The sequence below is a fragment of the Neoarius graeffei genome, chromosome 24, assembly GCF_027579695.1.
Source record: "Neoarius graeffei isolate fNeoGra1 chromosome 24, fNeoGra1.pri, whole genome shotgun sequence".
Taxonomy (NCBI): Eukaryota; Metazoa; Chordata; class Actinopteri; order Siluriformes; family Ariidae; genus Neoarius; species Neoarius graeffei.
In genome coordinates, this window is record NC_083592.1 from 19,397,344 (window position 1) to 19,413,738 (window position 16,395).

At 49.3% G+C, this 16,395-nt stretch overlaps 1 protein-coding gene across 10 annotated transcripts in view; it reads left to right on the top strand.

Annotated features, from left to right (window-relative positions):
- LOC132872214 (probable E3 ubiquitin-protein ligase HECTD4) overlaps nucleotides 1–16,395 on the top strand; it is an 868,395-nt gene that overhangs the window by 816,261 nt on the left and 35,739 nt on the right. For 7 of the 10 annotated variants that reach the window (XM_060906858.1, XM_060906861.1, XM_060906860.1 and 4 more), the window contains exon 72: nucleotides 3,849–4,070. In XM_060906858.1, the coding sequence (XP_060762841.1) occupies nucleotides 3,849–4,070 (222 nt within the window). Of the gene's footprint in view, nucleotides 1–3,848; nucleotides 4,071–4,212; nucleotides 4,426–5,484; nucleotides 5,584–5,706; nucleotides 5,754–7,249; nucleotides 7,359–16,395 lie in introns of those variants that run through there. The other 3 variants (XR_009651397.1, XR_009651396.1, XM_060906865.1) reach the window with 3 other exon arrangements.

Here is a 16,395-nt window from a genome sequence, read left to right on the forward strand (position 1 = left end):
TTTTTATTTCTCCGACTTTTCAGTTTACTCGCGAGTTCTTAATCTGGTAGCGTCACATATATACTGTGTTCTTCTATATACACTGTGTTCTTGTCCTGGGATGAGCTCCCCTCTGCCTCCTTAAATAGGGCGCGGTTACTGGGAAAACACACAAAACACAGGTTAATTACCGTCAGGTGTAGTGATTCTGCCACTCACCTTCCCTGGCTCTGCCCTCCTGTCACAGACCGGCGCTTGACCACGCCCCCGCTGCCACACCCCCCCAGTCCAATGGCCAGACGGAGAGGCTCAACCAAGACCTCTAAACCACCCTGCGAGGCCTGGCTATGGATAACCTGACATCATGGAGCACCTGGCTGCCATGGGCTGAGTACGCCCACAACACCCTGCAGTCATCGGCCACCAAGCTGTCGCTGTTCCAGTGCCAATTCGGGTTCCAGCCACCTCTGTTCCCGGACCAGGAGGAGGACACTGGGGTGCCCTCGGTCAACCAATACGTGAGACGGTGTCGCAAGACCTGGAGCAAGGTCAGGAGGACACTCATCCAGACCTCCAGAACCAACCAGACTTAGGCCAACCGCCATAGGAGACCTGCCCACACTTTCCGCCCTGGGCAGTGGGTTTGGCTGTTCACCAAGGACCTTCTGCTGCGGGTGGAGAACCGCAAGCTTGCTCCTCGCTACATTGGCCCCTTCAAGGTTGAACGCAGAGTTAACCCTGTCTCCTACCGGCTCCAGTTACCACGTACGCTAAGGATTAACCCCACATTCCATGTTTCCCTGTTGCAGCCCGTACTGACGTCTACGTATGCCCCTGCCCCTAGGAACCCCCCCGCATCTTCCAGGGTCAGACTGTTTTCACCGTGCGCCGCCTGCTGGACTCCCACCGGGTTTGCGGGGGTCTCCAATATCTTGTGGACTGGGAGGGCTATGGCCCTGAGGAGCGCTGCTGGGTCTCAGCTCGGGACATACTAGACAAAGAACTTTGTCGGGACTTCCATTCGGCCCATCCTGATCGTCCTGGGAACGTCAGGAGACGCTCCTAGAGGGGGGGGGACTGTTTTGGCCTCTAGAGGCCGCTGTTATTTCCTTTTCTGGTCATGTTTGTTTTGGCCTCTAGAGGTCACCACTGTGTTCTGTTTTTGTCTTATTGCCTGTTTCCTGCCCCGCCCTGTCCTTAATTAGTTTGTGTATTTATACCCCTGAGTTCAGTCCTCTTGTCACGGAGTCTTTGTGCTGTTATGTTTAGCTCCAGTTTCCTCTGTACCGTGTTCCTTGCCTTTGTCTTTTTGGTTTTGCACTTTGCTTTGCTTTTTGGACTTTTTGGACCTAGTATTTACTGTTTTTTGGATCTTCTGAGCGTTGGTATTTTTGCCCTTTCTTTTCTGGTTTTTGGCTTTTGTTTTGACTTTTGTACTTTGGATATTTCTTATTTTTCCCTTCATCTTCTGAGCGTTTTGGATTATTTCTTTTGGACTGTATATATTGTAAATAAACCTTTTGATACTTTTTCTACTTCCGCCTCACGCCTCTGCATTTGAGTCATCCCCCTGGTGGCCTAGTGGGGGTTTGCTGGATTATCACACCAGCGAACCAGGTTCGAATCCCAGCAAAACCCTAACACAGACAACTTTGCTGCAAGCTTTCTCTTGGAATAAAATGTTTATATACCTCAGTATGCTTCCGCAGGTCGGATAGCGAGTTTTTGTAGGCCGTGATGAGGTTCGTTTTCGGCAAACATTTAAAACAAAATGAATCTTTATTCCTTTCAGAAAACTGAAACATGGGTTCTAGGTATGGCCATGGGTGCTTGCATTCCCCAAAATAACCGCCTCCTTCCATTCTGCCATCAACTGATTGCGTTCAAATAATACTGCTGAGAAATCATTGAACTTGATTTTATACAGTCTAGGGACATGATGTGACCCTAGTGATTTACTGATTGGTTTTTTCATCGGAGACACTGAAACAGCCTATCACGTTTTAGAAAAGAAAAAACATCCACTTTCAAAGCCACTTCATCGTAATGAGGACCTTGACAGAAATGTAATGGAGTAAAAAGTACAATATTTGCCTTTCAAATGTAGTGAAGTTAAAGCCATACGTTTCCAAAATAAAATACTCAAAGTACAGATACTCAAAAAATGTACATAAGTACAGTACTCAAGTAAATGTACTTCATTACTGTCCACCTCTGGGTACACTGAACTTTATACATACCTGAAAGAAAACCCTTTGTGGTTTGGGAGTTTTATTGGTCCGACAGGCTTGTTTGGCTGCCGAGTGCTTCGGCATGTTGAGAGGCAAAGAAGAATGCTTCTTTGTTTTACAGGCTTTGGAATATCATTAGTTTCAGACGATGAACAGTGTCAATTGTTATAATCTTCGATAACCAAAGGCCATTCCACAGACCATAGAAATATTGCTGGGTCACAATTTAAGTATGTCTTTTTTTTCCCACCAGAGAAATGTAAACTACAAACACTTGTCCATTTCGATTCAGTTCAAAGGTATTTGTTGCGAATTAAACTTATCCATTTCTTTCTTCTTGACTGGAAGCTGATAAAAGCTCAAACTGGGTGTTCTCTTTGCTGTGGAGACACAGTAAGGCACACAGCAATTCACTGTAGGCATAGTTAAAAACGGTTAGACAGAACAATGCAGCATTTAACAAAGGTGAAAGTAAACTATACGGGGGAGCTGACCCTGGGTATCACCCATAATACACTGCGGTAAACAAGCAATGATGTAGCTATGGGTTAGGGTCATTGTCTCTTCCCATTTTCTTCCATGAGAACTCCTGATGGCTATCAAGAACACATACTGTAGCACACAAAAAAAACAATTTGGAAAATTATCTAATTCTTTGTGAATCATACATCATCCACATTTTACACATGCAATTTGTCCTTTTGCACATAGAGCTGAGCAATATCTACAAATAATTGATATTTGTGATGTTTCATTATTAAGATTTTGAGATAATTGATAATATAAATGAGTATCTGTGGCTCAAGGACCTAGTTTTCCAACCACATTGAGGCATGGGCTGAGCACTAATTGGCACAGCATTTGATTTTAGCCCAGTGCTAAAACCAAATTTACAACCCATCCGATCTCTCTGAATACCTAAAATGTATGGATAATGCTTAGAATTTTCCTCAGACAGCATTTCCAAATTGGGTAAAGTTGCCATGAGGCTGTGAACAAAATACTGTAGCCAAATGGCTCACCCAGTCACAATGCAGCCTTTTAAACATCCTTTTTTAATAATAAGAAATATATTAAGCTGTAATATTAAGCTGTACACCCTTATTAAGGTAATTCTATGTGAAGTGGCTACAGGGTGGTCAGAATGCAACAGTTTTTAAAGGCACTGCGGAAAGCTTTTTTTTAATGTATGGGCTTTTTTTTTCATGAATGCAGTAGATACACCATGTTATGTTTCCAGTGCACTGTGGTGTGAGCTGTTTTTATCACCTGTCAAACATTGGCATCAGGTCACATTTCAGTCATCACTGTTATCTGATTACACCAACCTTTTGCCAAGGCCGACTTGCACATGCAAGTCATTGCTCGTTTTTTGAAGTCCTAGTAAATCAAGGCCATTTTATTTATCCTGGTAGCTCAATTTGCCAACACACAGGCTTGTTGATTTTAAATACTTTTTTCTATATGATATGTTAAGAAATGCAGGCAATTAAGTTCTTCAGTTTTTACATTTATTGTAGTTCAGAAAATGTTCTCTGATTTTATCTGAGAGTAATTGTTTATCCAAAATGTTGAATTGTTGCAAAACCCTCTACCCTTTTCAGGATAATACTAATGCAACAATGTATATTTGTCTAGGGGAAGTATATCCTGACACCTTGCCCCATTACTTATGCCGAAGAACAGCTTCTGCACTTCTTCGGTCAGCTGCTGGGAATCGCCATCCGTGCAGATGTGCCTTTACCTCTGGATTTGCAGGGTTCCTTCTGGAAAGGTCTAATTGGTGACATTCTAGACCCAGAAACAGATCTACAGGAAGCTGACCTTGTCACCTACAATTACACCAAGAAGTTTGATACTGTAAGATTAAGAACAAAAGCACCCAAGTCAAAATACTGAGAACTGGTTAAAAAACTAGTTGAAATAAAACAAAAGATAAAACGTATATTCAAAGTACTTGAATTTGAATTTGTCCTGAATTTGATTACCCCTTCTTTCCCAGGTCATACACTTGCCAAGCTGGGACATGTACAGCTGGGTGACAAATTAAAGGGAAAAAATTTAGCGTCTTAGTAAGGTATTAGGGACACCACAAACACCCAGAACAGCTTCAGTGCACCTTGATACAAATTCTACAAAAGTCTCTGGAACCTTTTCTGGAGAAATGAATGCCACACTTGCAAAAGATATCCCCTCAGGTGGTGTTTTGATGATAGTGTTGGAGAATGCTGTCTAACACGTCAGTCCGTAATCTTCCATAGGTTTTCAACTGGGTTGAGATCAAGTGACTGTGAAGGCCATAGCCTATGATTGACAATCTTCTTCCTCTTCAAACCATTCATTGAGCCCTCGATGTGGATAGACATGGTTCCTCATCAGATAACGGTGATCAGTCAGAATAACCATATTTATTCTGTCCACATTCACTGTATATGAGCAGTTGCACACTCTGAATGGCTACTCTACGACTAGGTTATCAGCTCCTATACCGTGAGTAGAGAAAAACAAAATGGCAGAGCGTGTTGCTGAACAAACGGAGGACGAAATAGAAACTCTACTTGAAAACAAAACCCCCAGAAATACAAAAAAGCAACAAAATATGGAATAAAAGTATTTGATGGTAAGAACATATCTTTTTTTTATTTTTCAAAAATTATTACAGCATTTTTCACAAATTGCTACTGTCGTTTTGCTGGTTTGTTTACATTCTAAGCGGAAACTATTTTGTTGGACGTTTTGTATAAAGTTTTTAGTTATCGAATTTGCAAAATATAAAGTAAAAATGCTCTGTTTCTCAAAATCCAGTGAATGTGGATATAATAAAACAGTTATTTCATTCAATCTTGTCGTACATGGCTTACGGCCAACTCAGCGCTACGTGCCTTGTCGGCGATCAGCTGATTTATGACTCGATTTCATGGAATAACTGTTAAAAAGAAATTTAGTGATCCTTCCTTCTAAGGAGACAATCGGAGCCCACAGCATAACAGAGACACAGTGTTTCCTTTAATTTGTCACCCATGTATGGGTGGAGGTAGAAATGGTACAAACCATTGATTGGTCAAAAAACAACCAGATATTTCAGGCTACAGATGGTAAAGATCTTCTAGCTACCAAATGGTAATGGAACAACAACCATCAGTATTGATGTACAGTAGTTACAGTTGTGGTCAGAAGTTTACATACAGTGAAATGAATGTCATCTTGGATATGAATGCCATGGCAGTATTTGGGCTTTCAGTAATTTCTTTGAACTGTTCTTTTTCTGTGGCAGAATGATTGTACAGCATACATCTTTAATTAAAAAAAAGACGAGTGCACAAGTTTAAATTTTCTTTGGGGTTTCTGAAATCAACACAGGGTCAAAATTACAGTAAGTCAAGTCAAGTTTATTTGTATAGTGCTTTTAAAAATAAACATTGTCACAAAGCAGCTTTACAAAATTTGAATGACTTAAAACATGAGCTAATTTTATCCCTAATCTATCCCCAATGAGCAAGCCTGTGGCGACAGTGGCAAGGAAAAACTCCCTCAGACAACATGAGGAAGAAACCTTGAAAGGAACCAGACCCAAAAGGAAACCCATCCTCATCTGGGCAACAACAGACAACATGACTATAACATTAACAGATTTAACATGAAGTCAGATTCGTTGATGTTATAAACTCTTCATTGATGGAAAATTGAGTGCAAAACTGTTCATGTCAACTGTAGTCCTCAACCATAAAAGCATGACTGTAAGTGTCCAGAGCGTCTTCCAAGTGTGACTTTTGACTGTCCATATGGGGTCGTCCTCCACAGGAGCAATGTGATGAGACTCCGACCAGACATAGGACATCAGGATGGATCAGGCAGGTCCGAGGAGCAGAAGAGGTCAGCATCTTGATCTCAGGATTGACATGTAACTCAGAGGGACAGATGGGGGTGGACATATGCTCCTGTGGAGGACAGGTTGTTGGGTATGCCCAATGTCACCTGAATAAGTAAGAACAGTATACATTTTGCGTCGAGTACAAGCAGGGACTCCGGCAAAACTAACTATGACAGCATAACTTAAAGGGCAGAGCCAGAAGGTAACACAGGCATGAGGGAGCCCTGGGACATAAAGCAGCCAGCCATGACACTATCAACAAACTCAAGTGAGCAAGTGAGTGGGGGACTGACAGCATCCATACATCCCAGTTTACCAAAACAATCTGTCTGAGGACCCTCCAGATCTACTCCTTTACCTCATAAACACCATTAACAAAAAGCTTGACTGAACAGATATGTTTTCAGCGCTGAGACTGTGTCTGATTCCCAAACACTACTTGGAAGGCTGTTCCATAACTGTGGGGCTTTGTAAGAAAAGGCTCTGCCCCCTGATGTAGCCTTCACTATATGAGGTACCAGCAGATAGCCTGCACCTTTTGATCTAAGTAGGCGTGGTGGGTCATAAAGGACCAGAAGGTTGCTCAGGTACTGTGGTGTGAGACCATTCAGTGCTTTAAAGGTCAATAGTAGTATTTTATAATCAATATGAAATTTGATTGGGAGCCAATGCAGTGTGGATAAGACAGGGATGATGTGGTCATATTTTCTAGTTCTCGTAAGGACTCTTGCTGCTGCATTTTGAACTAACTGGAGCTTGTTTATGCACTTATTGGAACATCCAGACAGTAAGGCATTACAATAGTCCAACCTGGAGGTAACAAAAGCATGAACTAGTTTTTCTGCGTCATGTCGTGACATTAAATTTCTTATTTTAGCAATATTTCTGAGATGAAAGAAAGCTACCCAGGTAATGCTATCGGTGTGAGTTTCAAATGAAAGACCGGGGTCAATAATCACCCTGAGGGTCTCTGACTGCTGCACGTGAAGAAACAGAAAGGCCATCCAGAGTTACTGTGTAATCAGAAAACTTACTTCTAGTTGCATGTGGTCCTAGCACAAGTATTTCAGTCTTGTCATGGTTAAGTAGAAGGAAGTTAATAAGCATCCAATGTCCTTTACACATTCTTCAATTCTATTAAGCTGGTGTCTCTCATCTGGTTTTGCAGAAATGTACAACTATGTCTCATCAGCATAACAGTGGAAACTAATACAATGTTGTGGCAGCGGGGGCGTGGTCAAGCGCCGGTCTGTGACAGGAGGGCGGAGTCAGGGAAGGTAAGTGGCAGAATCACTACACCTGACTGCAATTAACCTGTGTTTGTGTGTCTTCCCAGTGACCGCGCCCTATTTAGGGAGGGAGAGCAGAGGAGCTCATCCCCCGGACGAGACGCCAGTGTGTGTCTCTATTTGTTGGGTGTAAAATATTGTTAGACAGAAAAGTGTGGCAATAAAGCCTCTGTATACACCTGATCTCTGTCCTGCCGTCCTCTGTGCTCGACTCACTCATATCGAACCGCCACAGTGGTGCTGAAACCCGGGAATCATAGTGGAGCACCAGCCGATCAACCCCATGGAGTCCTCCCCGTTCGCCGACCTGGTCCACGCCCTCGCCACGGCCCAGCAAAGCCAGCACCAGCCACTCGTCACCCTCCGAAAGGAACAAGAGCGACGCTTCAAGGCCCTGGTGCTGGCCCAGCAAGAAGACCGAGAGGCGTTCCGGCACCTCCTCGCATCAGCGGGGTCCACCAGCGCTCCCACCGCGGGCCTGTCTCCCCTCACCGTCACCAAGATGGGTCCACAGGACGACCCCGAGGCTTTTATCACGCTCTTCGAGCAAGTCGCAGAAGCCTCGGGTGGCCGATGGAGCAGCGCACGGCGCGCCTCCTCCCCCTGCTAACGGGAGAGGCACAGCTGGCCGCGCTACAGCTCCCCGCCGACTGCCGGCTGGCCTACGCGGACCTCCGCCGGGCAGTCCTCCAGCGCGTGGGGCACACCCCAGAGCAGCAACGCCAGCGCTTCCGCGTGTTGCGCTTGGAGGAAGTCGGCCGGCCGTTCGCGTTCGGCCAGCAGCTTCGGGACGCCTGCTGGCAGTGGTTAAGGGCTGTCAACCGCGACGCCGAGGGGATCATAGACCAGGTGGTGCTGGAGCAATTCATCGCTTGCTTGCCAGCAGGAACCGCGGAGTGGGTCCAGTGCCACCGCCCGGCGTCGCTGGATCAGGCAGTCGAGCTGGCGGAGGACCATTTGGCGGCTGTTCCGGTGGCAGGACAGCAGACGGCGTCTTCTCTTCTCTCCTCTTCTCTCTCTCTCTCCCTCCTCCTGTGTCCCGTCCTCGCCCCATTCCCCCACCGCGGAGGTGGGGGCCGGCACCACCCCAGCCGGCCCGCCGCACCCGCAGTGCCCTCCCGTTTCTCCCTTCTTTGTCTGTCTCTCCCCCCCCCTCAGGTGAGTGAGCCCCAGAACACCGGTGCAGAGGGAAAGCCCGGGGCGGTTTGCTGGCACTGTGGGGAGCCGGGCCACCTGCAACAGCAGTGCACGGCGATGGGAGTGGGCGCGGTGGTTCGGATCCCCGACTCGCCAGCGGCCGCCCTCGATCGGGCCGGAGCGTATCTGTTAGGGTTTTGCTGGGATTCGAACCTGGTTCGTTGGTGTGATAATCCAGCAAACCCCCACTAGGCCACCAGGGGGATGACTCAAATGCAGAGGCGTGAGGCGGAAGTAGAAAAAGAATCAAAAGGTTTATTTAAACTATATACACTATATACAGGGCAAAACAAAAGACAAAGAAAAACCAAAGAGTATAATCCAAAAGAAAAGCAAAGTGCAAAAATACAAAAGCTAAGAAGATCAAAAAACACAGTACAAAGGAAACTGGAGATAAACATAACAGCACAAAGACTCCGTGACAAGAGGACTGAACTCAGGGGTATAAATAGACAAACTAATTAAGGACACAGGTGAAGATAATTAGGCAATTAACACAAACACAAAACACAAGAACAGTGGCGGCCTCTAGAGGCCAAAATAAACACGACATGAAAAGGAAATAACAGCGGCCTCTAGAGGCCAAAACAGTCCTAGTCCTAACAGGACCCCCCCCTCTAGGAGCGTCTCCTGACGTTCCCAGGGCGATCCGGATGGGCCGAATGGAAGTCCCGACATAGTTCTTTATCAAGGACATCCCGAGCAGGAACCCAGCAGCGCTCCTCAGGACCATAGCCCTCCCAGTCCACCAGATATTGCAACCCGCCGCGGACCCGGCGGGAGTCAAGCAGGCGATTCACAGTGAACACAGTCTGCCCCTGGAAGATGCGGGGGGGTGGGGGGTTCCTAGGAGCAGGGGCATACGTAGATGTCAGTACGGGCCGTAACAGGGAAACATGGAAAGTGGGGTTGATCCTCAGAGTCCGGGGCAACTGGAGCCGGTAGGAGACAGGGTTCACCCTGCACACCACCTTGAAGGGGCCAATGTAGCGAGGAGCAAGCTTGCGGTTCTCCACCCGCAGTGGAAGGTCCTTAGTGGACAGCCAAACACGCTGCCCAGGGCGGAAAGCGTGTGCAGGTCTTCTATGGCGGTTGGCCTGAGTCTGGTTGGTTCTGGAGGTCTGTATGAGGGTCTTCCTGACCTTGCTCCAGGTCTTGCGACACCGTCTCACATATTGGTTGACCGAGGGCACCCCCGCGTCCTCCTCCTGGTCCGGGAACAGAGGTGGCTGGAACCCGAATTGGCACTGGAATGGCGACAGCTTGGTGGCCGATGACTGCAGGGTGTTGTGGGCGTACTCCGCCCATGGCAGCCAGGTGCTCCACGATGTCGGGTTATCCATAGCCAGGCCTCGCAGGGTGGTTTCCAGGTTCTGGTTGAGCCTCTCCGTCTGACCATTGGACTGTGGGTGAAACCCAGAGGAGAGGCTGGCAGTGGCTCCGATGACCTTGCAGAACCCGTGCCACACTCGGGAGGAGAACTGGGGCCCTCGGTCTGAGACGATGTCCTGTGGAAGACCAAAGACTCGGAAGACATGATTAAACAAAAGTTTCGCAGTTTCAAGAGCAGAGGGGAGTTTGCACAGTGGTATGAAGCGGCAGGCCTTGGAGAATCTGTCAACTAAGACCAAAATGACCGTGTTACCTTGTGACTCAGGGAGACCCGTGATAAAGTCGACTGCCACGTGGGACCAGGGACGCCGGGGAATGGTCAGAGGATGCAGGAGACCCTGGGGACGCTGTCGTGGGTTCTTGGTTCTGGTGCAAACCTCACAGGACAGGACAAATGACCTTACTTCCTTCTCCATGTTAGGCCACCAGAAGCGTCTTTTCAGGAAGTCCAGGGTCCTCCGAGCTCCCGGGTGGGCGGTGAGAGGGGAAGAGTGACCCCACTGGAGAACCTTGGCCCGGGCTTGATGTGGGACGTACAAGAGGCCTGGTGGCCCCGTCCCAGGACCGGGGTCCTGGCGTTGGGCTCGTCGGACAGCCTCCTCAATACCCCAGCGGACAGGGGCCACAATCCGGGACACAGGGATAATAGGCCCGACTTCATTCTCCCTGTTAGTGGCAGAGAACAGTCTGGACAGTGCGTCAGGTTTGGTGTTCTTGGAGCCGGGGCGGTATGAGAGGGTGAAGTCAAACCGACTGAAAAACAGGGCCCACCTAGCCTGTCGAGGGTTCAGTCTCTTGGCTTGCTGGAGGTACTCCAGGTTCTTGTGGTCAGTCCAAACCAGGAATGGATGTTGTGCTCCCTCCAGCCAGTGCCTCCACTCCTCAAGGGCCAGTTTGACCGCTAGCAGTTCTCGATCCCCCACATCGTACCGGGACTCAGCAGGACTCAGGCGGTGGGAGAAGTAAGCGCAGGGGTGCAGCTTTCCTTCCGAACGTTGAGAGAGCACCGCGCCGACACCACTGTCCGAGGCGTCCACCTCCACGATGAATGGTTGGGAGGTGTCCGGGAGAACCAGAATGGGTGCCGTGCAGAAGCGGTCCTTGAGGTCTTTGAACGCCTTTTCTGCCTGAGGAGACCAGCCATAAGATCCACCTGTCCCTTTGGTGAGGTCTGACATGGGTGCTGCCACAGAACTGAAGTTCCTGATGAACTTGCGGTAGAAGTTAGCGAATCCTAAGAACCGCTGAACCTCCTTAACGGACTTGGGAGTAGGCCAGTCCCGGACGGCCAGGGTCTTGGCAGGGTCCATTTGGAGTTGGCCTGTCCGTACAATAAATCCCAGAAAGGAGACCTCGGGAACATGAAATTCGCATTTCTGGGCCTTGGCGAACAGATTGTTCTGTAGCAGCCTCTGGAGAACCTGGCGGACATGGTGGCGGTGCTCCTGCACGGTCTTGGAAAAGATAAGGATGTCGTCGAGGTAGACAAAAACGTATAGGTTAATCATGTCCCTTAAGACGTCGTTGATTAGGGCCTGAAAAACAGCTGGTGCGTTGGTGAGTCCGAAGGGCATCACCTGGTATTCGTAGTGCCCAGATGGGGTGTTAAAGGCAGTCTTCCACTCGTCTCCCTGTCGGATACGGATGAGGTGGTATGCGTTCCGTAGGTCCAACTTGGTGAAGACGGTGGCGCCTTGGAGCAGGTCGAAAGCTGTGGACATCAGCGGAAGGGGATATCGGTTGCGCACAGTGATCTTATTCAGGCCCCTGTAATCAATACATGGTCGGAGCCCCCCATCCTTCTTGCCGACAAAGAAGAAGCCGGCTCCAGCAGGTGAAGTGGAGGGTCGAATAAACCCAGAGACCAGGGCATCTTTGAGGTATTCCTCCATGGCCTTGCGTTCTGGCTGAGAGAGTGAAAACAGTCTGCCACGAGGAGGGGTAGTCCCAGGGAGCAAGTCGATGGCACAGTCGTAGGCCCGGTGCGGAGGAAGAACGGCGGCCCTGCTCTTGCTGAATACCTCCTTGAGATCCCAGTACTCTGTGGGAACTTGAGATAACTCGGTGAGATCAGGGGGCTCGGCAGGAGACACAGGAGAGCTAGAGAGCAGACAAGAGGCATGGCATGCAGGGCCCCATTCCACAACCTGGCTTGTAACCCAGTCTATGCGAGGGTTGTGGCGAGTAAGCCAAGGAAGGCCTAGAATAACTGGGAACTCAGGTGAAGGAATCAGGTGCAGGGATATTTCTTCCTTGTGACCTTGAGACTGGAGGAAAACTGGAGAAGTAACTTGGGTGACTCTTCCATCACCTAACGCTTGGCCATCGAGGGCAGACACAGACAGAGGGACTTCAAGAGGTGCAGTAGGTATATTGATGCTTTGGGAGAAGTGAATATCCATAAAGTTCCCAGCCGCCCCTGAGTCTATCAAAGCTTGACAAGAGTGGACAGACTCACCCCAGGAGATGGAGACCGGGATGTAGATTCCTTGGCCAGGGAGTCCGGGAGAGAGGGTAGGCCCCGTCACAACCCTCCCTCGGCTGGACGGGGCGGTCCTTTTCCCAAGAGTTCGGGACATGATGCTCGGAAGTGACCAGGCTTGCCACAGTAGATGCAGCACTTGTCCCTCCTTCTGCGCTCCCTCTCAGATGCGGAGAGGCGAGTACGACCCACTTGCATGGGTTCTGGACAGTCACTGAAGGAGGTAGACGGTCTCCAGGTAGAGGTAGGGAGGCTGGGGGGGCTCAAGGCTTGGTGGCGTTCTCTCATCCTGTTGTCCAGACGAATAGCATGTGAGATGAGGGTTTCGAGGTCACTTGGGCATCCAATAGAGGCCAGACCGTCCTTGATGGGGTCAGACAGACCATGGTGGAAGGCTGACACCAGGGCAGTCTCGTTCCATCCACTTACTGCTGCGAGTGTTCGGAACGAGATGGCGTAATCTGCGACGCTTCCTCCTTGCCGGATGGACATGAGCTTTCGGGCTGCGTCGGTACTGATGTCTGCCTGATCGAAGACCCGAAGCATCTCTTCAGAAAACAGCTGGAAATCAAAGCACTCAGGTCCCTGTCTTTGCCAGATAGCAGTAGCCCAGGCTCGCGCCTTACCAGCTAATAAGGTGATCACAAAGGCAATCTTGCGGCGATCCGTAGTGTAGGTGGTAGGCTGAAGCTCAAAGGTGAGTTGACACTGGGTAAGGAACTCTCGGCACTCACTGTGCTTGCCGTCATACCTCTGTGGTGCAGGAAGGCTGGGTTCGCGAGGTGAAGAAGGCAGCATTGCAGGAGGCACTGGAGCAGGAGTGGGAGCTGGATCAGGAGCAGGAACTGGATCAGGAGCAGGAGATGCAGGCAGAGATGTCAGCTGTGCCAGGGTTTTCCCAATTTGCTGAAGCAGTTCCTCGTGGCGAGCGAGGGCCTCACGTTGGCTGGTGAGCGTACGTCCATGAGCGTCCATGGTCGCTCCGAAGCGTGTCAAAGCTGCCATAATTCCCTGAAGGTTAGCCGGGTAGACAGTTGAAGCAGCCTCTGCTGAGTCGGTCATGACGGAGTCTTTCTGTTAGGGTTTTGCTGGGATTCGAACCTGGTTCGTTGGTGTGATAATCCAGCAAACCCCCACTAGGCCACCAGGGGGATGACTCAAATGCAGAGGCGTGAGGCGGAAGTAGAAAAAGAATCAAAAGGTTTATTTAAACTATATACACTATATACAGGGCAAAACAAAAGACAAAGAAAAACCAAAGAGTATAATCCAAAAGAAAAGCAAAGTGCAAAAATACAAAAGCTAAGAAGATCAAAAAACACAGTACAAAGGAAACTGGAGATAAACATAACAGCACAAAGACTCCGTGACAAGAGGACTGAACTCAGGGGTATAAATAGACAAACTAATTAAGGACACAGGTGAAGATAATTAGGCAATTAACACAAACACAAAACACAAGAACAGTGGCGGCCTCTAGAGGCCAAAATAAACACGACATGAAAAGGAAATAACAGCGGCCTCTAGAGGCCAAAACAGTCCTAGTCCTAACAGTATCGCATACCGGTGAGTATTCAAGGGGATACATATCAGGCGTTGGTGGATTCTGGTTGTAATCAGACCTCAATTCACCAAAGCCTGGTGCAGAACGAGGCATTGGGGGGAGCACAGGGGGTGAAGGTGTTGTGTGTGCACGGGGACGTTCACAGCTACCCTTTGGTGTCGGTCCACATTTTTTTCCGAGGGGAAAAAGTTATAGTGAAGGCGGCGGTTAATCCTCGCCTTACCCACTCTTTAATTTTGGGGACTGATTGGCCGGGATTTCGGGATTTAATGACACACTTAGTCAAGAGTGGGTCCTGCCATTTAACGGGGGGAGGTCCCGGTGTCACTTTGGCGGGAGCAGCTGTCACAGAGCCGTCTACGTCATCTCCGCGTCAGAGTGAGGAGCCGCCGGCCCCTCCTCTCTCTCTTGGGGAATCCCTTGCAGATTTCCCATAAGAGCAGTCGCGAGACGAGACTCTGCGACATGCGTTTGACCAAGTGAGAGTAATCGATTGTCAAACGCTCCAGCCGAACGCCACCCCGTCCTTCCTCTACTTCGCGATTATGAAGGATAGGTTATACCGAGTGACGCAGGACACTCAAACTAAAGAGCGAGTCACACAGCTTTTAATTCCGAAGAGCCGCCGGGAATTGGTATACCAGGCGGCTCACTTTAATCCCATGGCTGGACACTTAGGGCAGGATAAGACACTAGCCCGAATAATGGCCCGATTCTATTGGCCAGGGATTCGCGGAGATGTTCGTAGGTGGCGTACGGCATGCCGCGAATGCCAGTTAGTAAATCCAGCGGCCATTCCAAAAGCGCCTTTGTGCCCTCTTCCATTGATCGAGACCCCGTTTGAGAGAATTGGGATGGATCTCGTCGGGCCATTAGATCGGTCAGCACGGGGGTACCGCTTTATATTAGTTCTGGTGGACGATGCAACGCGATACCCGGAAGCAGTGCCTCTGCGCAATATCTCAGCACGCAGTATTGCGGAGGCACTCTTCCGCGTTATCTCCCGAGTCGGAATCCCGAAAGAGATTCTGACTGATCAAGGCACCACATTTATGTCATGGACACTGTGCGAACTGTATAGGTTATTGGGGATTAAGCCGATCCGCACCAGTGTGTATCACCCACAAACGGACGGTTTAGTTGAACGGTTCAATCGCACCCTCAAGAATATCATTAAAAAATTCGTAAGTGAGAACGCATGTAATTGGGATAAGTGGCTCAAGCCCTTGTTGTTTTCAGTGCAAGAGGTCCCCCAAGCCTCCACGGGGTTCTCCCCGTTCAAATTATTATATGGGCGTAAACTGCGCGGCATCCTAGACGTGCTGCGGGAAAATTGGGAGGAGGGACCTTCACAAAGTAAGAACGAAATTCAATACATTATGGACCTGCGCCCAAAACTCCACACGCTCACCCACCTAACCCAGGAGAATTTGCGGCAGGCCCAAGAACGGCAAGCCCGCCTGTACAACAAGGGTACGCGCCTTAGGGAGTTCACACCGGGAGATAAAGTACTCGTACTGTTGCCCACATCAAGCTCCAAATTGATCGCCAATTGGCAAGGACCCTTTGAGGTCACACGGCGAGGCGGGGACGTCGACTACGAGGTGAGGCGAACGGACAGGGGTGGGGCGCTACAAATTTACCACCTCAATCTGCTTAAACTCTGGAATGAGGAGGTCCCCGTGGCGTTGGTGTCGGTGGTTCCGGAGAAGGCGGAGCTGGGGCCGGAGGTTTAAAAAGGGGCATTGACATCACGTACCTCTCCGGTCCCCTGTGGAGACCACCTCTCCCCGACCCAACTCACGGAGGTCGCCCAGTTGCAGACCAAGTTTTCGGATGTGTTCTCGCCCCTGCCCGGTCGCACTAACCTCATAGAGCACCACAAAGAGACGCCCCCGGGGGTAATAGCCACCCTTACAGACTACCCGAACACAAAAAAAAGGTGGTTCGGGAAGAACTTGAGACCATGCTCGAAATGGGCATCGTCGAGGAGTCCCACAGTGACTGGAGCAGCCCGGTGGTCTTGGTACCCAAGGCCGACGGGTCGGTCCGGTTCTGTGTGGACTATAGAAAAGTCAATGCGGTGTCTAAATTTGATGCGTACCCAATGCCTCGTATTGATGAGTTGCTCGATCGACTAGGCACTGCTCGCTTTTATTCGACGCTGGATTTGACGAAGGGATATTGGCAGATCCCCTTGACTCCACTATCCCGAGAAAAAATGGCCTTTTCCACACTGTTTGGTTTACACCAATTCGTCACCCTTCCGTTTGGGCTGTTTGGGGCGCCCGCTACGTTTCAGTGGCTGATGGACAGAGTCCTCCGCCCCCACGCCACTTATGCGGCCGCTTATCTAGATGATATCATCATCTATAGTAATGACTGGCCGA